Here is a 25000-nt window from a genome sequence, read left to right on the forward strand (position 1 = left end):
ATATACACACACACACATACACACATATGCATTGTGTTATGTGTATAGAAAGCACTTACCTAACGAATTCATTTTCTGCCGTATCGTATTTTTTATTAAATAATTTCATATATGTTTGCCAACTCTGGTCCAGGAAATTGTCCGAGAGCGGGACAGAAGCCGCACATGCGACGAACAACAGAACAGCTACTAGTGATTTCATTTTCATTCCTAAGCATAAAAGAAAAATATAAGATAAAATATGCATATAGAAGCAAATATATAAATAGCAAAACGTCGCAGTGGATGAGGTGTTGGTGAAGATTATTTGGAGGGCCGTGTGTATAAGGTACTGAATAAACAACCGGCTGGTAAGTAAAACTGTGTTGTGTATTATTGTTCGTAACCAGGGAAGAACAACCGATTATTAAATGGCTAGAGTTCCTTCCAGGGTTGACCGTTGACTGAACACTATTCAATCAATTTTTTTTCTCCGTGTTTTTCTCCTTGTCTCCGTATTCTTTCTGTTGAAGAGCGTAGCTCGAAACGTCAAAGACTTTCCGTATTCCCGAGCGTCATACTAATACATCCTTTTGTTATTTACACCACCTGTCCTCGTCTGTTGTTGTTTTTTCGTATATTCTCCTAAATGTATACGTATAGGTCAGAGAACAGCTCGTCTCTCCAAGCATCGGAGGTGGAAGCTATTTTTGTGGTTGCTATTCCTTAGCACATGCCAACTCATCAAAGCGTTCCAGCTACGATCATTCTATCTTATTTTCAAGCAATGAGTCCATGGTTACATTATTTACATTTCATTCCCTTTTTCTTTTTAAGATGCTAAAGTGCAGTTTAAAGGAGATCTGACTAAAGGAAATCTGGCTGCTACTTCTAACAAGTTGCGCGACCATGCAGATGCTCGCTTGTTGGCCTCGCTGAAACAATAAGGGTTTCATTATGTTACAGTGCTGAGTTGGACTTTTTTTGCATATAACACACACGCATGCACGCACACGCACGCGCGCGCGCGCACACACACACACGCACGCACGCACACACACACACATGCACACAAACACGCACGTACACATGCACACTCACACACACGCACACACACACATAGTGAAAAAGAGAAGGAGAGTAAGAGAGCGTGAGTGAGCAAAAGAGGGAGTGAAAGAGAGAGAGGAGAAAGATGGTGCATATTAAGTTATTAAAATTGGAGATTTAGTCGTTGGTACTATTGTAAAATGGTCACATGCAAAACAATGCACAACCAACTCTTGTTTCGAAATTTCAAATTTATTGTAGGCATTTCAGTGCGTTTTCTTTTTTGGGATGGGGGTGAGGTACGGGGAGGATAGAGTGAGGTTCCAAACGATTTTTTTCCCCATATTTTATCGAGAATAAAATCGAACCGCTCCGCTTGGCGAGTCACCTGTGAAAGACTGACATCCTATTTCCCTCTCGTCCTCTCTATCCAATTTCTGAGACAAAACACTATGCTCTCAGATCACAGCATATTTTCAATAACAGGAAACGAAGCTAGACTGTGATGATTATAATTAAGCATCTTTGTTATGATTACAGTATACAACACAACGCAATGCTGATAGAAAGAAACAAACCGACAATCTTTCTGTTCGGTCGTTTGACACGCTATCGACTTGGTCACATTGTAGATTTCTCAGAAGGGTTTTTAAAGCAATTTTAATGGTTTAGTCTGAGGATGATTGAGAGTCACCAGGATTTTTTGAAGAGCATCCAATGAATGGTGAATGGAAGGAAGGAAGGAAGGAAGGAAGGAAGGAAGGAAATTATTTGTTGACCAGTGACCGGATCAGAACTCATGCAACAGCATCATCTTCACCAAAGTTTACCGCGGCCTAGATGCTGCAGCTAAACCGAGCGACGGATTAAGAGCTTAGGGATAGCAAAATCTTCACTTACCTTGAGTGATGAAAATATGAAATTCATATGACACGAAATTATTGTTTTATAGACAGGTTACAGGGTGGGTTATACCACTTGAGCTGCTCAACACGTGAGAATCGAACTGATAAACAAGTATTTTATCAGATAATTAGTTTAATAATAGATAAAAATTGAACTACTACTAGTTGTAGTGGTGATAGTGGTAATTGGGACACGTTATTTGCAGTATCCATAATATAAGTAGAATTTTTTTAAATAATAGTATTAGTATTATTCGTAGTGCTGGTAATCGAAGTAAAAGTTGACAGGATCAAATGATGTATCAGGTGATCTTATCTCATGACCTTAGTAGTAGTAGTTGGCTAGGTCACATAGTATAATGCCGATATGATTAGGAGACGTACAAAAAGAAAAACATTCTGAGAGACGGCTGAGGGAGAAGTGCGGACTCAATATATAAGGAGAATCAGAGTAATACAAATATGATAGTAAAGAATTGTGAAGAGATGGAAAGAAAGAGGTAATAAAATTAGGGGAGAGAAGATGAGAAAGAAGGGGAGAAAGAAAAAGGGGGCAAGATTAGGGGAGAGAAGATGAGAGATGGAAGGGGAAGACAGAAAGAGAGAGGAAGATTAGTGTACAGAATATGAGAGAGGCGAAGAAGATAGAATTGCCAGTTAAGAGTTAAATCAGTTTGTTTTTCGAAGACATCTAGTATTGAACTAAAACCCCTTTTTTTTTGTATATCAACGCTGTTGTGTAGCCCCAAGTCGCCCTTGGTTAGTATCTATGATCAATGGGATTCCAGTGGTTTTACAGTTATTTTTTCTCAAGAACAATGTATCTAGGACTATGTCATCCAATCTGTTTTTCCTTGTTGTTCTTCGTTTGGTTGTTGTTTCTCTTGTTGTTATTATTGTTGTTGATGCAGACCTTTTATCAAAAGCGCTCTTATAGTGGCCACCTGATATATTTTTCAAACACTATTTAGGATCACATTATTCAATGTGTTCTTCCCTATTTAAGACGCAAATGTATTATTATAGGGACATTTGATGGATATTTCTAGCAGTCGAGCGATCATGTAGTGGCTCCCTCGTTTGGTAAATTATTAGTATTAACGTTTAACCACAGGTCATTTCTGGATAAGCAAGCTTATTATCAAAGGGCTTTGTTCGTGTCCATTCTATCTTTTTTTTCCAGACACAGTATATCAAAAACCATGTTATTCAAAGTGTGCTTCTCTATTGTTGTTGTTGTTGTTGTTGTTGTTGTTGTTGGTGGTGGTGGTGGTGGTAAGTCAAAAGTCAACGCTCGTTGGTTCACTTACGTAATTTTAAACTAAGTTCCAATTCAGACACGAATAATACTTGAAAGAGTCAAAACTGTAGTTTGAAGGACAATAACGATTATTTACTGTTTAGCATTTTTTAAAAACAATATCAAAGAAAAAAGGTTGCCATTATGGGTATCAAAACCATTTTCTGAACTTAATTTGCGGAGAACATGTTCCTCATTACTTGGTCTTTTACAGCCGATATTTCAACTCTACCAGAAAGTTCTTTGCCGAATGCCAGCTGATTGAAAGTTGACTTCTGCTCGCGTGGATGTATAAAAAAATGAGCGCTGTAAATCTGGAGTTGGTTTTGCCATCAAATTAAACAGCATGCACAAATAAGGCATCTAGCAAATGGTGTAAATGATCGTTCATATCCATTCATCTCCCTCTCAGTATTACCCTAGTCAATGCCAGTCCACTAGCCATGTCCAACCATGAATAATTTGATGCACTCATCGCAAACGTCTCTTAAGAGATGTTAGTAATTTTGGGTGATTTCCAAGAGTGTGTATAGACTTTCAATCATGTGAAAGTGTGATAATAGGAGACTCCTTTTCTTCCTTCTCAACGCTTAGTACACGTGAACTTTTGATACAAATACTATATTTCGCCTTCCAGGATGCAACGAAGCAGCATGGATGCATCCATGATCCAAGAATTGACACATTTTAGAATATGTTATCACACAGCGGTGACAGGTAAGATGTTCTGGGCATTAACAAGATATTCCGGCTGTGTGTGGAGCTCAATACTGCACCAATAACAGATTAGTGTTATTTAAACTTGCCATCGCTGTAGATTTAGAATCTTCCCAAGGAGCGTAACACAACAAAATAGAAACCAGTAGACACCGCTGACATAATTTGAAATGACTTCAACACTACATTATACCATCTACTCAGTAAATGTTGAGGAAGAATGGAAAAACAAACACCTGAACCGATCAATAAGGAAACACCTGGACTGATTTGACGAAAATGATAGCTTTTTTACAACATACTACTGAGATACACCTAACATATCTAAGAAAATAGCATTCATGGAGAAACGCTGGAATATATAAACCAATTAAGGATTATGCAAGAAAACGGATTACCAAACAATGTGAAGTGATACAGCATTATGGTAATAAGCATGGCTAGAAGATTATCCATGACACTCAGTCGTATGTTGAAAAAAGGAACTGCAGACCTTCTAAGCGCTGATGGATCAACACCTCTCTTGACAATAAATGAAACTGTAATCTGATTACTTTAAGCAGAACCCAGCTCCTAAGTAGACAGTCAGCCCACCCACGTAGAAATGGCAAAAGCCATCATGCAATTGTCTAGCCGCAAACCTCATAGATAAGATATGCTATTCCATCGGAAATTTACAAGTTTGGAAGGCGTGGATCTATAGACATGGTATTTACTGTGAAACAACAGCAGGGAAAATACCATGAATAATACTAAGATCCACACATCACATTTGTTGATCTAACCAAGTCATTTGACATGATAAGTTATATTTCAGTCTCATTGCCCAAGCATATTCACTAATATTGTCAGACAGTTTCAAGAGAGCATGATAGCTCATATCCTCAACGATGACGAATCATCCGTAGACTTTCTTGTTAACAATAGTTTAGCCATAAATGTATACTAGCGTTAACGTTGTGCACTATGATGTTCTCAACTATGTTCACAGATGCCCTCAAGGTTACAGAACGGACAGTGAACTTAACAATCTTGTACACCAGAAATCAATTACTGAAGTTCAAACTGCCACTGTCTGTGACACCTCATTGCAGAAAACGACTGTGCATTGAAACCAAACATTGCAAATTATATGCAACGAACTATAAAATTTCTCTGTATCCTACGGTAACTGAGGTCACCATCAGCATTACAAAAACTAAAGTAATGTATCAATTTTCACCAAGCTACGAGTTCATTAAGCCAAAGATCATGGTCAAAGACACCTGTGCTCTGGTAGCTGAGGAGTTCAACTATTAGTAGCATTTTCCCCCAGACCCGACTATATTGACAATATCAGTTTTAGGGGAACTAAAAGAAGCTCACTTTTTTTTAAACCTACACTCCACAGTTTCGGAACATAGGAGTTTCAATATCACCAACAACATGAATGTTTTCCAAAAAGTTATACTCTTACCTTTCTTTACGTCTGAAAGGCATAGGCCATTTAAAGCTGATACGTCGATGACTGAATTACTTTAACACAACATGTCTTTGCATTACATGGCGAAACAAGACTTGTTCAACTGCTCATATCACCCGCATGAATAATGTGCACATAGCAAAGCAAGTCTGTTTTGGTGAATTTGAACACACAAGAGAACAGTCTACGACTAGGAAACATGCTACAAGGATAGCTTGAACGTAACATTGGAAGCTATGAGCATTGACACAGAATTCTGAGAACAGCTTTCTCAGAAAAGAACCGTTTGATACCCATTCATCAACAAAAAGCACAAAATCCTTACAAGAGAAATGCATTTGTGCAACAAAAACCAAATGTGAGCTTCACAAGACTCGATCAGTCGACTCCTCAAATGAAACTACATGTCACATGTACCCTCATCCATTCCATAATCATAATTGGTCCACCAGCACAGTATGGATACATAAAATCTAATTAACCAACTAGTCAAAGTCATAGCCATCGTCGATTACCAATTGACGGACTCACTTGTCCATTCCAGGCGAGACCATCCAGTCTCTTTTCATAAACCTTTTTGTACAATGTGTTCTGCGCATTTTAAAGACAGAACAGTTTGATTTAAGGGAAACTTAGCTGTTATATCAGCAGGCTCCTTCTGAGGGTTTGTCAATAGCAGAGGTTGCAGATGTCAGTGTTGGGTAGCGTTGATTCTGATGAGGTTGTTGCTATTGCAGGTGATGAGAGAGACCTTGTTTATTCTCAAATTATCTCCTGACTTAGTATATGTAGAATTTTACTATTTAATGTGTTCTTACGTTTTTGCGAAAGTAAGATGTAATTTGGCGGCTACTTTTAGCTGGCCGAGTGAGCACAGAGTCTCCTCGATGGTTCATGATGGTTGTTGTGTTGCTAATGTTGATGATCGTGGTGATGATAGTAGTATGGAAGATGGTGATGTTGTTGTTTGCAGTGGTGAAAGGGGTGATGTGAATAATGATAACGATATTATTGCTAGTGGAGTTTGAGGTGGGTATGGCGTAGGTTGAAGTGAAGATAAGTGGTAGATATGAGCATTTAACTTTGATACTGAAAGTAGAGTTGCTGTCTGCAGTGTAATGCATGTTTACAGGTTATCTGCACCTCACATGATTATCATTTCAAGTTTCAGATGAGATAACCCTTATCCTACCACTACACATACACAAACACACAAAACACTTCGCGAATACAAGGTGGTCTCATAGTTCATTTAAGAATTTTCACACGAAATCTATTATGTTAATTCTCGTGACTGATAAAATATAAATTATAATTACTTTAGAGGTAAACTATTAAAAATAGATAGCGTAGAGCTGACCTAATTTGATCAAATGTAATTAACTTAGGCTTTAACATGTCCAAGCTTGGTTGACTTATACCTAAGCGAATCTCATTTGACATAACTAGCTTAGACTTAAGCTAACTCCATTAGACTAGATATAAATAGCTTAGGTCTCAGCTAATCCGAAAAAATAGCGTTCATTATTGCTGATATTCGAACCTGTTCTCATAAATGCTATCTAACGCCACAACCTCCAATTTTGACTATGACTGTATAGTCTCTGACCCTATTGTCCATAATGGTCTGACCTGGTCTCTGACACAAAGACCTCTGATATTCAAAGTGTCTCAGATCCCTAAGATATTTGATCACCAAACATGTTCTTTGACCCTATGGTTTCTATTGCTTAGACATGTTCTCAGATCTTAAAATCGCTGACCTCTAGACATAGTTTCTGATCTAATCGTCCCTGATCAACAAAGATGCTTGATGACTCTACAATATTTAATCGACAGACATGCTCTTTGATGTTTGATCTCCACATTCAATGTCTGGCCATAGCATAATTGTCAAATAAGATTTCATATCCCGTGACAGCTGATATCAGACATACTCTCTAAACACTTGGGCTCTGGTCTCTGATTTCCAATTATAGACTTTCTGGTCTCTGATTTCCAATTATAGACTTTCTGGTCTCTGAATATAGACCACTTGGGATCCAAATATTGATCCTATGAAGTGTTTCCAAATATGATTTTCTTACCTCAGAACCTCTGATTGCCAAGTATGCTTTCCGACCTCATGAGCTCTGATCAACAGAAATATTCTAACTCTACTTTCTGATGTTTAAACATCGGCTCAGACGTCATTAACTATTATCTCCAATTTTTCTCGCTGATCTATAACGTCTGATCTCCAAGTATTCTTCATGAAATCAAGATATATGATCTTTAGTCAATTATTCTGATCGCCAAATATAGCCTCTAACCTATGATCTCTGATCACTAAATATAGTCACGTTCCTGTTATTTCTAATCTTCAGGCATGGCTTCTGACCATCACGACTTCAAACTCTCTGACTCTATGTCCTCTGGTTTCCAGTATAGTCTCTGATCTCCAAACATGATGTTTAACCTATAACATCAAATTTCCTAACATGCAAACTGACTTCAAGACATATATCTAACCAGGGTATCTAACCCCGTGAGCTATGATCTCTTGTCATGGTCTCTGATTCCATAGTCTTTGACCTAGTAGCCTCTAATGTTCAGATATGATATCTATTTCTGGTCTCCCGTTATAATTTCCGACCCCACGACATCTGGTCTCCCGTTATAATTTCCGACCCCACGACATCTGGTCTCCAGACTATCTTTGTGTCCTGATGAAATCTCTCTCTCTGACACTCATAATATTATCTCCAGACTAGATCTCTAACTCTATAGACTCAAAACATGCTTCACAAGACTCTGTCAGTCGACTCCTCAAATGAAACTACATGTCACATGTGCCCTCTTTCCATTCCATAATCATAATTGGTCAATCAGTACAGTATGGATACATAAAATCTAATTAACCAACTAGTCAAAGTCATAGCCATCGTCGATTACCAATTGACGAACTCACTTGTCCATTCCAGGCGAGACCATCCGGTCTCTTTTCATAAACCTTTTTGTACAATGTGTTCTGCGCATTTTAAAGACAGAACAGTTTGATTTAAGGGAAACTTAGCTGTTATATCAGCAGGCTCCTTCTGAGGGTTTGTCAATAGCAGAGGTTGCAGATGTCAGTGTTGGGTAGCGTTGATTCTGATGAGGTTGTTGCTATTGCAGGTGATGAGAGAGACCTTGTTTATTCTCAAATTATCTCCTGACTTAGTATATGTAGAATTTTACTATTTAATGTGTTCTTACGTTTTTGCGAAAGTAAGATGTAATTTGGCGGCTACTTTTAGCTGGCCGAGTGAGCACAGAGTCTCCTCGATGGTTCATGATGGTTGTTGTGTTGCTAATGTTGATGATCGTGGTGATGATAGTAGTATGGAAGATGGTGATGTTGTTGTTTGCAGTGGTGAAAGGGGTGATGTGAATAATGATAACGATATTATTGCTAGTGGAGTTTGAGGTGGGTATGGCGTAGGTTGAAGTGAAGATAAGTGGTAGATATGAGCATTTAACTTTGATACTGAAAGTAGAGTTGCTGTCTGCAGTGTAATGCATGTTTACAGGTTATCTGCACCTCACATGATTATCATTTCAAGTTTCAGATGAGATAACCCTTATCCTACCACTACACATACACAAACACACAAAACACTTCGCGAATACAAGGTGGTCTCATAGTTCATTTAAGAATTTTCACACGAAATCTATTATGTTAATTCTCGTGACTGATAAAATATAAATTATAATTACTTTAGAGGTAAACTATTAAAAATAGATAGCGTAGAGCTGACCTAATTTGATCAAATGTAATTAACTTAGGCTTTAACATGTCCAAGCTTGGTTGACTTATACCTAAGCGAATCTCATTTGACATAACTAGCTTAGACTTAAGCTAACTCCATTAGACTAGATATAAATAGCTTAGGTCTCAGCTAATCCGAAAAATAGCGGGCTGTGTGTCCTCTGGTTTCCAGTATAGTCTCTGATCTCCAAACATGATGTTTAACCTATAACATCAAATTTCCTAACATGCAAACTGACTTCAAGACATATATCTAACCAGGGTATCTAACCCCGTGAGCTATGATCTCTTGTCATGGTCTCTGATGCCATAGTCTTTGACCTAGTAGCCTCTAATGTTCAGATATGATATCTATTTCTGGTCTCCCGTTATATTCTCTGACCACACGACATCCGGTCTCCAGACTATCTTTGTGTGCTGATGAAATCTCTCTCTCTGACACATAATATTATCTCCAGACTAGATTTCTAACTCCATAAACTCAAAACATGCTCTCTGATTCATGACCTCTCATTTCCAGAAACCTTCTCTAAACCTATCCATTCTGAATTCCATCCCGGCTCTCTAACTCATGATAAAGGTTCGACCAACAAGACCATTCACACCGTGGTTTCTAATCTGTTGAAATGCTTTGTTTCCACAACCTGTCGTCTCTAAACTTGGCTTCTGATCTCTGTGATCTCTAAACTTTACACATACTGTCTGATTCGTGACATATGATACCCAAACAATTTCTTTCAGGCTCCAAGTATAACTTTAGGATCCCATGCGATATTGTCTCGAAGCCCAGACTCTGATCTCATGACCCGTTATCTCCAGATATGGTATTTGAATCCCATGACATGTAACCTCCAGATATAATTATAGTTTCTGAATCTAACCCATTTTGTCTGACCATAGGGTCTTTTACATTATGACTTCTGATGTCCAGACATGGTTTCATTTTGCAAGACCTTGATATATTCACTGACCTTATGATGTTTCATCACCAGAAATTATCTCTGATTTATGACAACTGATCACCAGATAATGTTTGTCACCCTTCGTTCTCTAGTCCAATGGTCTCTTGTTTCTTGGCCATAGGCTCCCAACCCATGAACTCTGAACCTATTATCACTGATCTCCAGAAATACTCATACTTTATGGCTTTAAAGTTCCAGGTTTGAACTCTGACCACTGATATATGATTTTAAGACAGGGTCCCTAACTCTATAGACTCTGATCTTCAGCTTTGGTCTCTGATCGCAAGATATCCGTTATTATGATTTATGATTCTATAATCTTTAACACTCAAGGTCTCTCGACTCATGGCCTTTGACACCATGGTGTCTGATCTTTATAGCTTTTCATACCCAGATATGCTTTCTGCTTTCATGATCTCTAATTTCCAACAATCTTAGATTCCGTGACTCTTTCGTTTTATTTTGTTTGTTCTTTTATTGTTTTGGTCGGCATTAGAGATTGTATTTTTGGATCTTAAAATCTCTCTGGACACCATTAACGTTTCACTTACACTCTTGTAAGTCGAGACTAGCAAGTAAAGCATGGAATGGGGAGGTAATTCCAGGGAACTTATGCTCCAAAGATGAAGGGCTGGACATAGTAGTTAATACGAAAGCTAGAGTGTATACAGTACGGGTAATAAGGGACAAGAGAATCGAGCATGATTGAATGGAGATGGCACGAGACAAATGATTTCCGAGGAGCAGAGGCTGCAGCAATAGCGGTAACAAAGCAGAGAGAGGAAACAACATGTCTGTAACCAAGAGGTGTCTCGGTGAACGAGTCCTATGCCAATCAGTCGAGCTGATAGAGTGTGGGTCGGTGAGAGTTTAATCAGAACACATTTTGAAAGTATAACCTGACTAAAAGCAACTGACCTAAGAGCCAAGAGATAGACAGAGTTCATCAGCGGGCAGTTTTGATAGAAGATACATACGCCAGATTCGTTAAAATCACTACTGATGTCGCGACCAGCAATTTCCCTAAATATCTCAAAGATGAGTTTGCACTGGTGAAAGACAGAGTAGATCTCTGGTAGAAATGGCTTCACAAAGCCGTAGATGAAAGTGTGAGTGTGTGCATGCATGAGAGAGAGAGAGAGAGAGAGAGAGAGAGAGAGAGAGAGAGAGAGAGAGAGAGAGAGAGAGAGAGAGAAAGAGAAATAAAGAAAAGAAGAGGTGGGCGATTCAAAATGATAGTTCTTCATGACATTTCTCATTTACCTTTGAAATATTGGGAAAGGGGGTTTGTTGGCAAGGACATGGGGTTTCCGTCCTTGGGAATGAGAAACAGTAGTGTTTCTAAAGTGTTTCTCCTGAGAGAAAGAGAGAGAAAAGAGTATTTTGATGAGGACTGGACCTAGCGCCGAGGTGCATTCTATGAGAAACATTATTAGAAGCGCTGACTTTGTTGGTTAGTTTGAAGTGACCGAATGTACTTTCGCATTTGGTGTATATGTGTGGAAGTTTTTCTGCGGAAATACAGCACAAAGTTATATAAGAATAATGTAATTTGTAGAAGTGGGAAAATTTTATCCCGGCTTTATAGGCTTTGCTTTCTTTCCTTTTGTTTTGCTTGAAATACTGCAGCTATGAGTGAGCCATAGGGCTGAAAGCTTTTCTTGTGGTAGGTGTAGAGGGATATGCTTTAGAGGATCATTTCAGTTACTCTTATAAATGTTTCTGATGGATAGAAGTGAAGAACACAAGCTGCTATACAGAACATAGAACTGGTGAAACTATGATCAGTCAGCTAACTCAGGGTTGCCACTCATCAAATAAAACACCCAAATTATTTACTTAAAAAAACCCAGATCCTATTTTATAAACGCAGATGTTAGAAAATAGGTATATAATTGGTAATTTAATGATAAAATATATTGTATGACAAGATGAATACAGAATTTAAAATTTAATACTTTATATCACATGGCAGCTAGTTGTCAATTTCGTACATATCCACATCATCTTCATTCACTTCTTCAATGGTGATACTTATTTTCTTCCTTTTTGAAATTCAATCTACTCGTATAACTACGATGACAAGACCCATCCACTACATCTTTAATAAGTTTAGCGTTCGGCTTCCAATAAATGCATGACGCTTCCTTTCTTGTAATTGCTTGTTTAACGAGTAGATGATCGGCGATCGCTTCGGCCTTCAACCTATTAGTGAACTTTGTCTTTGTGCAACTTACTTGGGAACATATACCCTCCACGCACGCTGATGAATGATGTAACACCGTTAAATTAGTCATGAATTGTGACAGCCTCTCAAATTTAGAGTAGTCAAGTCCGTCTTTAAGATTATGTATAGAATACCAGAATTCAGGGATGCTTTTTGAGGAAACAAGAATATCTTTATATTGTCAAAATAATCTCCACTCATCGTTTAGTTCATCAAGTGTGTTTTCTGGTGCAATTGCTGGAAAGTTTGATGCCAAGGATACTTTTATATTCACTGGATACAAGTGTATGCAACAGATGCAGTCAAAAGTGTTCAGATTGAAACTCGACATTAAGAGCATTTACTTTCTTTAATATACAATGTAAGAAGAACAGCATGTGCTTCGTCCCTTTGTTAATCATTGTTTCATAGATCCTTTTTGCTCCGTTTACTTTTTCTACTTTAGTCTCTAACTGAAAATAAAGTACAAGGACATCCCACTGTTCTATTTATAACCGTAATTACATTTTCACGTGACAACCATCTAGTTTGTGAAAGCTTTGGAATCTTGTTTTCTTTCGTGCCAACAACACTTTGTATCATATTGAAGTCATTTTGACGTTTGCTACTTCAAGAAAAGTAAGAAGTTAAGTCCTTTAAAAAGAACTCGAGATACAAAGGTAACACCTTCACTGCATGGCTTGAACAAAGTACAAACGAACGGCAAACACAGCCTATTGTAAATACAGTCGGAATATCTTTTGAAACCCGCTTTTGTTACTCATCATTGTTGAGCAATTATCGCTGGCAAATACATATTTTGTAAGCGACTTGACAGCATCGTACAAACTCTGAGATGAACCATTTTCTTACTACAATTGCATCCAGAAGAGCATCTTTGGCATTAAACGATTGTTTATCAAAAAAACGAACAACTATTGCTAAGATTTGTGTCACCGACATGTCCGTACTCTCATCTATCGATAATGAAAATTTTTGTTTGTTGAGAATTTCCAAGATTTCATTTCGTTCATAATGTGCAATTCGTATTGCATAATCTATGTTAATTCTGCTTTTTTCATTTGTAGATTTTTAGCTATTTCACTCTCGGGAAAGTCCTTTTTACAAATTTTAGCTAAGTGATTTATATGAATGAAAGGTACGTGATGTTCAGCAACATAACCTGTTAGTAGCAAGCCTGCCTTATCTACTTTTTCATTTCATGTATCATCTGTTTTTTTTTTTAACAATAGATGAATCTGATTTAATAGCAGATTTCGCACAATCAAAAGCTTTCCTGTGTTTGGTAGGGTTTATATGAGCTAACAACATTGATTTGTTAGCATTTTTCTCTTTGGGTGCTCTCTAAGAAAAAGTTCAGTTGAAATTACATTTAAATATTTTCAAAAACTCATAGTGATATACCTATATATACGCAGGAGTTGCTGTGTGGTAAGTAGCTTGCCTACGAACCACATGGTTGCGAGTTCATTCCCACTGCGTGGTACCTTGGGCAAGTGTCTTCTACTATAGTTTCGGGCCGACCAAAGCCTTGTGAGTGGATTTGGTAGACGGAAACTGAAAGAAGCCTGTCGTATATATATATATATATATATATATATATATATATATATATATATATATTTGTGTGTGTGTGTGTGTGTGTGTGTGTGTGTGTGTGTGTGTGTGTGTATGTTTGTGTGTCTGTGTTTGTCCCCCCAACATCGCTTGACAACCGATGCTGGTGTGTTTACGTCCCCGTAACTTAGCGGTTCGGCAAAAGAGACCGATAGAATAAGTACTAGGCTTACAAAGAATAAGTCCTGGGGTCGATTTGCTCGACTAAAGGCGTTGCCCCAGCATGGCTGCAGTCAAATGACTGAAACAAGTAAAAGAGAGAGTATACCTGTATATATATATATATATATATATATATATATATATATACACACACACACAGATTATTCTTCATCATCTGACCAAAACAATCTTCGAGAAAACACGTGCAACAACAACAACAATAAAAACAAAAGACTTGCTGGAGTTTCTACTTTTATTCATTCTCATATCATCATGCTCACCATTATCTTTAAACGAGTGGGTAGCTTGCCTGGGTAGCAATACCGCACATGTTGTTCATGTTTCTAGCCATTTTGATGTATCCTTTCATGCCCCAGCTTCCACCCCAACTGCAAAAAATAGACAATTATACATCATAAATATTATTACATCCGTGTGTGTGTGTGTGTGTGTGTGTGTGTGTGTGTGTGTGTGTGTGTGTGTGTGTGTGTGTGTGTGTGTGTATTGTCTTGTTTTTGAAGTTTTCCTATAAGGAAATGTCTAGTTTTCAACAAAGACACAAAGCTCCAACATTGGAATATAAATAACAAGATTAATCCTTTCTACTATAGGCACAAGGCCTGGAATTTGTGGGGAGGGGAATAGTCCATTACATCGATCTCAGACTTGACTGGTACTTAGTTTATCGACCCCGATAGGATGAAAGGCAAAGTCGACCTCGGCGGAATTTGAACTCGTTTGTGAGTAAACAAAATAAAATTCTGGAATGAAATTTGAAAACATTCTCACCTGTTTTTCACGATCCAATAATCCTGACCATCGTCAGTACCATAACCAACAGCAAGTACACCATGGTCAAGGGCTGTGGAGCTGCAACTCTCTTCCTTGTAAACACCGCGTTTGTAGAGCTGGAATGACGAGTGACCAGCATCGATAGCTACAGAGATGGGTCCAACTTTGGCAACTGCACTTTTTAGGGAATCCTCGCTCATGGATTTCACATCGACGTAGCCGGTGTCTGTAGCAACTACATCACTTTTCTTGTATCGGCATGTGTCGTCCTATAATAAACGAAATTAATACAATGTGCACCGGTGAGATAGTCTTCAGACTCCTCTAACATGAATAACAAGGGGTTTACAGAAAGTATAAACATCACAGAGAGGCTGTCCCCTTGGAATATACCTATGTATGTATGTATTATGTATGTACGCATGCATGCATGCATGTATGTATGTATATTTATCTTTTACTTGCTTCACTCATGGGACCATCGCCATGAATAGTTTACTCGAAAAAAATCGACCCCAGTAATATTTTTTTAAGTCTGGTACGTATTCCATTGGTACCTTTTACCGAACCACTAAGTTACAAGTTATTTATGTAAACTATCCAACACCGGTTATTTAGCGGTGGTGAAGGCAAACATCAGAAGCAGAAAGGCACACACTCATATTAATGCACATGTAAGTATAATTTCTTCTATACTGAAATTACTGGTACCCGAAGAAGGTTGAGAATCGGCTGTAATACTATGGAACTCACGTCGTTTAATAAATATAGATTCCCTTCTCATACCTCCTCACATTATGTTCGTGTGTGTGTGCGTGCGTACGTGTGTGCGACGGGCTTCTTCCAGTTTCCGTCAACCAGAACCACTCATATGCTTTGGTCGGCTCGGGGCTTTCGTAGAAGATACTAACCCAAAGTGCCACGTAGTATGACTGAACTCAAGACCGCATACTTTGACAGCAAGCGTTTTAAGAACACAGCCACTCCTCGTAAAAGAAATAACAATGTGACTTACTGTTGCTTCATATGGGTAAGATGATTCAGAATCAATACCGAATTTCTTGATGTATTTGAATGCGCTGTCCATAAGTCCTCCTTCACAACCGTTGTTTCCTAGTAATAAGACAGGTTAACATGACATAAAACAGGCATTTTTATAGGCGTTATTATAATCTGTATTATTTTCATTCTATGAAGGCAAGTGCAACAATTATCCGCACTTTCGCCATAGCATATCTTTATTATTGTCACACTAACTTCTGCGCATGCGTGCTTATAGTTGGTATTATTGTGGTCATGTGATTGAAGTTTGAGCCCGATCGTGCCATTTTTCTTTCTGGCTTTACAGTGTAAGCATGGCCACTCCACTAGCAATGTGCAGCAAAGAACAAAGAGCAGTGATCCGATTTCTCTGGTCGGAAGGTGTGTCAGGTACTAAAATTCATCGGAGGCTTTTAGCACAATACTGGGACAGTGCACTACTGCGTAGAAGTGTCTATGAGTGGATCGAGAAGTTTAAAAGTGACCGGACAAATGTGACGCACGAAACAAGAGCAAGACACCCGTCAACCTCCACCACGAATGAAAAGATTCAGCAAGTTCGAGAAATGGTAATGGTGAACCGATTCATCATTACCATCTTTCGGATCTTCTTTGGTACACATTGCTAGTAGAGCGGCCATACTTACACTGTAAGACCAGGAAGAAAAATGGCGCGATCAGGTACAAACTTCGATCATCTGACCACAATAGTACCAACTATAAGCAGGCATGCAAGAAGGCAGTGTGACAATAATAAAGATATATTATGGCGAAAGTGCGGATAATTTTTGACTTCCTTTCGTAGCTTCTCTATCCATTTGTGCAGTATACACACACTCAAAAACATGCACATATGTGTATGCATACTTACTCACCCATTCTCTCTTTCTCCTCCATCTCCCTCTTTCCTTCCCCTCTCTCTCTTTCTCTTTCACACGCACACACACACACACACACACACACACACACACACACGTACTTTCACGTATTAGTTTTATCCCGAGGTTGTGCCATGTTCGAGCACCACCTTCAATTTGGTTGGTTTTTATTTCACCCTCATTTCCTGGCCCTTTTTTCGGAGTTGTTTCTGCTGAAGTCGCGAACCGGCAGGAGCTGCTCTTGTTTGTATTTCCTGCTGCGATGTAGGTTAATCTGATTCCTAGGATAAAAATTTGTCCAAATGCTCTTTGAACACGCATCTATATTTACTTCTCGCAGATGTTTGCGGTCGTTTGGTGGAAATTTGAAAAGTTGTGTGCCCTAGAAACCTAAGCTGTTATAGTACTAGGCCCTTATTCTAGATAAAGTAGGCGTGATCTTTGGTAGTATGAGGTGGCGTTCAGTTTGCTGGTTGGTACAGCAAATTTCAATTCTGAATGATCTCAGAATCCAAGCAGCCACTCGAAATAATATCGGATATCATAAGGCTGAATAAAAATAAATGAAGAAATTAAAATATTGATTTCAAATATTGATTTCAAATTTTGGCATAAGGCCAGCAATTTTGGGGCAGGGTGTAAGTCGATTATATCGACATCAGTACCTAGCTGGAATTTATTTAATCGATCCCGAAAGGATGAAAGGTAAAGTCGACCTCAGCGGATTTGAACTCAGAACGTGAAGACGGACGAAATACTGCTAAGCATTTTGCCCGGCTGCTAACGATTCTGCCAGACCACCTCCCTAAAATTAAATTAAATAAGGAAATATTCACAAAAAACTTTCAAAAATAATTCACTGAGAAATAAATTAAGTTTTAATTAATGGTTTACCGAATGATCCGGAACAATCAACCAAGTTTTGTTCTGAGAGAGAAACCAGTTTTCCAGTTTTCTTAAATGTTTGTCCTTCCAGAGAACCAGTTGTAGAGAATGCCCAGCAAGAACCACATTGAGCCTGAGAATATAGAAAATGGCGTTTGATTGTAGTAAAGGAAGGAGTTGGCGATGGTAGTGGGGGAGATCATGAAAATGAAGTGGAAGAGGAGGAGAACGAGGAGAATAGTGATGATGATGTGATATCGACAATGACTAGAAAATGAAAACCAAAGTCCAGTCTAATTTGATCTTAGAAACATACTATTTACTGGTGTCTGCCATTTTTGTTTTTTCAACTGTAAGGTTACGGCTGAGAATAACTTACATATTTTGTGATGTGATCTCTGAGTGCAACATGTTGTTAAGTGGTTTTAAGCATGAGGGTATAAATCTTAAGGAGCATATTATTCTTTCAGGGATTTATAACCTTCGAAAGGTAAACTGAAATCTTAAACTGATGAGATATGATCGTCTGTCATTGTGTACAACGCAAGTTCACAGTTTTAGAAGAATATCAGGAAAAGCGAAGTTACAAAATATGTTAAGGTATTTACCTCAGGTTCTACAGGTTTGACAACTACACTTATCTTCCATAATATATCAGTATAAGAGAAATGGGTACACAGCCAAGGATCTAAAAAGTTTACACTGCAATCCTGAGATTTTAGGTTTGATTTTACAGCATGAAATTGATAATTTTGGCAAGCGTCCCTTCCAGTAATTTCATATCTAACAACTGAAACCGTTTCATTTCGTCACTCCACTTTCTTGTTATAACGTATGATATAACTAAGAATGTTTTCTGTAATATTTGGATGATGATGATGATGATATCGACGATAACACCAGAAAATGAAAGCCAAATCGACTTCTATATATTGATTTCATCGTCTCTGGAAGGTTAAAAGCAAAGTCATATTGCCAGGCACCCTACTGTTTCTGACATTACCTTGTCAAAGAGCACAATATCCTACCACATTGTTGTTATAGTTGTTGTTAAACGAGGCGACATAAGGTGTTCAAGTTGGAGTCGTAACTCAGATTTTTTTTTTGTTGTTGATATCATGTCTTAAAACAGTAGGCTGGCATTTCAAGGTGATTTGGCCGCTAGTTCTTGTAGGCTGGGCAGCTGCGCAAAGGCTCGATATTTGGTCAGACATCAATCTGTTATTATAACTTACTGTCTTTCATATTGTACCTTATAAATAACATACGATATGATGATAATAATAATAATAATAATAATAATAATAATAATAATAATCCTGAAATTTTGGGGGAGGGGACTAGTCGATTACATCGACCCCAGTGTTTCACTGGTACTTAATTTATCGACACCGAAATGGTTAAAATGCAAAGTCGATCTCGGCGGAATTTGAACTTAGAACGAAGCGGCAGACGAAATACCATTAAGCATTTCGTCCGGCGTGCTAACCATTCTGCCAGCTCACCGCCATCATAATAATAATAATAATAATAATAATAATAATAATAATAATAATAATAATAATAATAATAATAATAATAATAATAATAATAATAATAATAATATACACTGGAAGCTATGCCAACACTATGGAATAACAACAGAAAAAAGATGGTATAAACACACGCCAGAAAAGGTCACAGAAAACGAGAAAGCAACCATACTCTGGGATATGCCAATACACACAGATAGAGAAATTAAGGCAAATAGACCAGATATAGTTGTCAAAGATCATGAAGAAAAAAATGCTTTCTAATTGATGTATCAATACCAGCAGATGACAACGTTTCTCTAAAAGAAATGGAAAAACTTTCAAAATACAAAGACCTGGAAATAGAGATAACTCGAATGTGGAATCTAAAAACAGAAACAATTCCTATCATAGTAGGTGCCTTAGGTATAATAAAAAAAATATTCAGACAAATACATAACAAAAATACCAGGACTTACAAATATATATAACATACAGAAAATTGCACTACTGGGTACTGCACACATTCTACGCAAAACACTTTCAATACAGTAAACATAAGAGCACCACAGCAAACCACAGCACATACCCAAGGCGCACAGAGCTGCGCTCGGTAGTGAAGTGAAAGCACGTTATAAAAATAAAACTACTGAACAATAATAATAATAATAATAATAATAATAATAATAATAATAATAATAATAATAATAATAATAATAATAATAATTAATAATAATAATAATAATAATAATAATAATAATAATAATAATAATAATAATAATAATAATAATAATAATAATAATAATAATAATAATAATGTATTTCTTCTCCTTTTTCTCTATCACACGACTTTGTAAATGAACTATCTGGTTTATTTTAATGGCCTACTAATGTATACAATAAGTTTCTCTGCCTTGGGCGTCTGGAAGACACTCGGCAAGAAATGGAAAAAGAATTGAAAGATGATGATAATAATAATGCTATAATAATTCAACAATTATAAACTACTGCATATTATACGTTTTACCGTTTATGTGGTTCCACTCCACTCTCATAAGACAATAAGTTTGGTATTACAGACGCTAATTAACTATAAAATCTCACCTGGTTTTTCACTTCTGTGACGTAGCCTTTACCTCTCCAGTCGACAGTATCAGGTAAATCTTCGGATTCTTCATCAGTGTATACCATGTTTGGCGTGTAGACGCTAGCATTTCTTGGTTTCAGTCCATTCATCATTTGCACGAACTCACTGTTGGTCTGGCAATAGAAAACATTATCGATATATGGATAGTAGGTACTATATATATATATATATAAAACAGGGTCATCGGCGATCGATAGCCAAAAGGATACAATCCCCTTTGTCGACATGGGCGATCGATAGCCAAGGGGTGACAATCCTCTTTGTTGACATTGAGTAACGGGGTCCTTTCTTCCTCCATATTCTAGAGAGGCCACTCGCTAGAGAGGCCTTTAGCCAATAGGTTTTAGGATCTGAAGATCCCCCTTTATGGACGTGAAACCTAAGGTAATTCCATAAACCGACCTTATCTAACTTTAATATATATATAGCCATGTGTGACTGTGTGTATACATATATACACAATAATATAAATGTGTGTGTATCTATGTATCAATGGTACAAGATTTTATTGCTTGTAAGACGGCAAACAATATAAATATTTTTTATACAAAGTTACCAACTGGCATGTGTACCGACGCGCAAAAGTTATTTCATTTAATACTGTTTAGTCGGTGATAGAATAAACAAAAAACTACTTATTAAAGTTTGTATTGAAATAGTTATGCTCTATAGTAGTGATGCCTTGTTTCTGACAAAAACATTAGCAGAAGTAATGCACGCTCGACATAGCTTTACTTTATGATTTACTCTTGGAAGCTAATCTACCAGACGTAAATATTAAAGACAGGGAAGAAAATACTTGTAGACTAATAGATGTAAGTGTTCCCACTGATAAAAATATATCTGTAAAGGAATTTGACAAACTGAGTAAATATAGGGACCTAGAAAATGAAATACAAAAGGTGTGACATCTTAAAGCAAGAACTATTCCTGTTATTGTGGGTGCTCTAGGTATGATGAAAAGAGATGTCAGAAGCATCTAGATAAGATCCCAGGAGAATCATCTCAGAGAAATCCAAAAGATTGTACTGAAAAGTACTGCCCACATCCTTAGAAAAACCCTATCCATTTAAATGTCTGTGTTGCATTACATGAAGATATTTTGCTACTTCCCCTCCCAAAGCTTTCAGTCATAATGTAATATCTCTTATCCTTCACTCGCCTTAAGACGCCGGATGTGTCTTGGCATGTGACTGTAACAAACATGCAGATCAAAAGTAAATAATAATGATGATGAAGATGATGATGATGATAATAATTATTATTATTATTATAATAGCGGAATTTCAACTCTAATCAAGAAATGATGCGACTAAATACCAATTTTATTTTGTTCAGCGCTCTACCGATTTTGCGACGGAAATATAAATGACCGAAAGGAAAAGAACAAAACATACCATATCAGCATATTCATTCATTCCCAGCCAATAAGTGTGGATGCCCATATCAGCTTTCATGTTGTGTTGTTTCACATATTGAAGATTCCTCTCCCAAATGACACGTCTGAAAACAACAACCGATAAATATAGTTTTTTGAAGAAAAAAAAGGAAACAACACTAATAGACACTAAAGTAAAATTAATAGAAATATCAGCCAAATCCTCAAATATTTTTTTAACTTCAATTTTACAAAAGAACTCATTGACTAATGTAGTCGTAGATACACTGTGTCTAAACATAGATGAAATTGTCTCAGCGGAACGAATGCGATTACCGGAATTTTCCAATCATAGGTTGACCTGCAGTAGCTCATTCATTGTGATTTACTCTTTGAACTCAAATGCTGGAAGCGACTATTATTCAATAATGTATATAATATATGCAGTTATTGGTTAATTGCAGATCAAAAATGGTCCATCCATCGCATATCAATAGAATATCGATTGCACACAGATAAATAGCTCACTGCACACCAACGAATAGTTCATCGCAAATGAATCTGTGATTCTTTGTAGACAATTCAATAGTTCCTTGCATATTCGTGTATGATTAATTGTAGGTCAATAAATGATTCACTAAAACTTAAGAATGTTTCCTTGCATGCCCTTAAATGACGCATTGATCTGTCCGTGAGAGAGAAATTTAACCTTCATCATGGATAGGTACAATTCAGTATCTTAACGCATGGAGTTGGTTCATTCTTATTAATACACTGACTTTAATTGCAATAACTTGAATGTAATTACTAAAGGAACACACCTCACTCACTTAAGCAAAAATAAAAAATATCAGAATTATGCCATGACTTACCGAATAACCTCAGAATTTACATCTTCGTAAGATTTTCCATATAAGCTCTTGTATTGTTTCCATGTTTCATCAAGACTGTTGTCAAGGAATGGTGCAGCAACCGCGAAAGCGACGCATGCGAGGAAAATAATAGCGGACTTCATCTGGAAATGCAAAAACCGTTTGTATGACACATTTACTAAAGCAGCAACATCAACAACAATAATTACAACAACGATGAAAACGACAACAGCACCGACAACAACAACATGACAACTACAATGACAAGGACGATCAAGACAATAACAACAATCATAGCAACAAGGACAACAGGAACAGCGGTAGCGACGGCGGCGACGACGACGACATCAACAACGATAACAAGAACAATGATAACGACAACAACAACGTCAACAGAAACACCACCTACAAGAACACAACAGCTCCAACATACCGTCCACCATACACTTTTAACGGCGGTGAAGATTTGCTATATCAGGTATAGCGGTATATCTATAGTTTCATGGATTCTGTAGAGCATAGTGCTGCTCGGTTATAAAATGATAATTTACAACGATGATTTTTTAGAGGAGTATAGACCGAAGCCATGACTTAATTTAACTTATCCAGATAAGTGAAAACCAAAGTTGACTCCGGTAGGGTTTTATTCGAGAATATAAACGTATTTATACTAAACCCCGCAAGACATTTTGTCCGGTGTTTATCTGGAATTGAGATACTGGAATTGAGACGTGGGTAATAGGTACAGAAGGCTGTCATTTTATACTTTTGTAACTGTCCTCAACAAAGTCGTAGAGAGTTGAGATTTGTTGTCTCCAAATCTCAAAGCATAATTCTGTTAATATGATAAACACGGAACATTTAAAAAGCATAAGAGCAGGTGAAAAAGTAACAATCAGCGAGCGAGAGAGAGAGAGTTAGAGAGTGAGTGAGAAAGAGAGGGAGAGAGAATTAGAGAGTGAGGGAGAGAGAGAGAAGAAAAGAAGGAGATGTAGAGAAAGGAAGAGAAGAGAAATAGAGAGGTAGAAATACATTGAAAGATGTTGATAATGATTATGATCTGCAATAGCAACAGTGAATCCAAAATTGTTACCTTCAAATACCAAATGGAAATAATAATCTGTCGATGTTTTTACAGTAATTTATAGCAATAATCTACTCAATGTATTTAAACTGATGTTTCAAAATATCACGTGAGAGATAGCACTTTTAAGAGAGAATGAGTGAGATTGAATGAGAGGGAGGGAGTAAGAAACACATGCTCATGTGAAAAATTGTTGATTACAGAGGATTCACAGGTGATAATACTTAATTGTTGGTGAATGTTATCGTACGGTTTACAGATAAAAATGAACTTGATAACAGGATCAAGCATATTAAGATAAACGAATTGTGTAATAAGTTGACGTGTCGTTGAGTAAAGAGAAATTCAATCCTGTAACTATGCTACAAGAGAAAAACAAAGTTCTTTATGAAAGAAAAGGGAAATAAAGAAAGCTTCTACAATGTAGAAAGTTTTACAATAAACCGTTATATTTCGGGCGCAAAGACCTATCTTCAGAAGGAATATGTAATTACATCGTTTAGAAATTATATATTGCGCCCGAAATATAAGGTATTTTTTTTTTTGTAAAACTTTCTGCATTTTTAGAAGCGTTCTTTATTTCCCTTTTCTTTCATTTTCTACTTCTATACTACAATGACTAAAGCGAACTAGAACGCTAAAATTCTTTATAATGGAATAAACGTATATCGTTTGGAAACCACGACATTGGTCTCTTCTGTCATTGTCCAGTGCTTCCTGGTAAATGACAGAAGAGCAGGTTCTCAGCAAATCTGGCTTTGCTGAATCCTTTTATGTACAAATGAGGAGGAAGAGAGACATCAGATGTAGGAGAACATTATTAAAAATTGCTTCAGTCATATTTAATGGTTAAGTTGGCTTTGCAAACACGAGCGTTCCGGGTTCTATCCCACTGCGTGGCGTCTTGGGAATATTTCTTTTACCATAGGTTCGAGTTAACCACTCCATGCTTTATAAGTAAAACTGAGTAAACAGAAATTGTGCAGAAACCCGTCGGATGGATTGTGCCAATAATTCAAATGTACAGCCTTGTTACACACCGTATCACGCTAACTGTGACTGCAAATTATGCTAAGGCTACTCGTGTCCGTGTAATACTCTATCGTTCACAGTCTAATTCAATGAGCAAGTAAAACAACTGAATTGCCATCTCGAAGCCGACGGAGATCCATTACATTAAGAGGTTACACTTATTTAAGAGGAGAAACATTGTAGCAGGTTTCCAAAGATTAGAGTATAGTGAA

At 37.3% G+C, this 25000-nt stretch overlaps 2 protein-coding genes across 2 annotated transcripts in view; both read right to left on the minus strand.

Annotated features, from left to right (window-relative positions):
* Positions 1–3960, minus strand: part of LOC106869412 (cathepsin L-like peptidase) — a 12655-nt gene extending 8695 nt beyond the window's left edge. The window contains exons 1-2 of the mRNA XM_014915142.3: positions 1927–3960; positions 60–210 (exon numbers count right to left, since the gene is read on the minus strand). Of these exons, the coding sequence (XP_014770628.2) occupies positions 60–208 (149 nt within the window). The 5' untranslated portion in view covers positions 209–210; positions 1927–3960. The remainder of the gene's footprint in view (positions 1–59; positions 211–1926) is intronic.
* Positions 3961–14407: 10447 nt separating this feature from the next.
* Positions 14408–24047, minus strand: LOC106869401 (cathepsin L-like peptidase). The gene is made up of 8 exons (XM_089358990.1): positions 23766–24047; positions 22673–22815; positions 21820–21925; positions 20380–20535; positions 17774–17897; positions 15976–16073; positions 14958–15229; positions 14408–14557 (listed from the first exon to the last, which is right to left on the minus strand). Exons 2-8 carry the CDS (start codon positions 22813–22815, stop codon positions 14458–14460), a joined length of 999 nt encoding a protein of 332 aa, XP_089215116.1. The 5' UTR covers positions 23766–24047; the 3' UTR covers positions 14408–14457.
* Between the last annotated feature and the right edge of the window lie 953 nt (positions 24048–25000).

This window comes from Octopus bimaculoides, chromosome 10 (genome assembly GCF_046866305.1).
Source record: "Octopus bimaculoides isolate indiv1 chromosome 10, ASM4686630v1, whole genome shotgun sequence".
NCBI classification, from domain to species: Eukaryota; Metazoa; Mollusca; class Cephalopoda; order Octopoda; family Octopodidae; genus Octopus; species Octopus bimaculoides.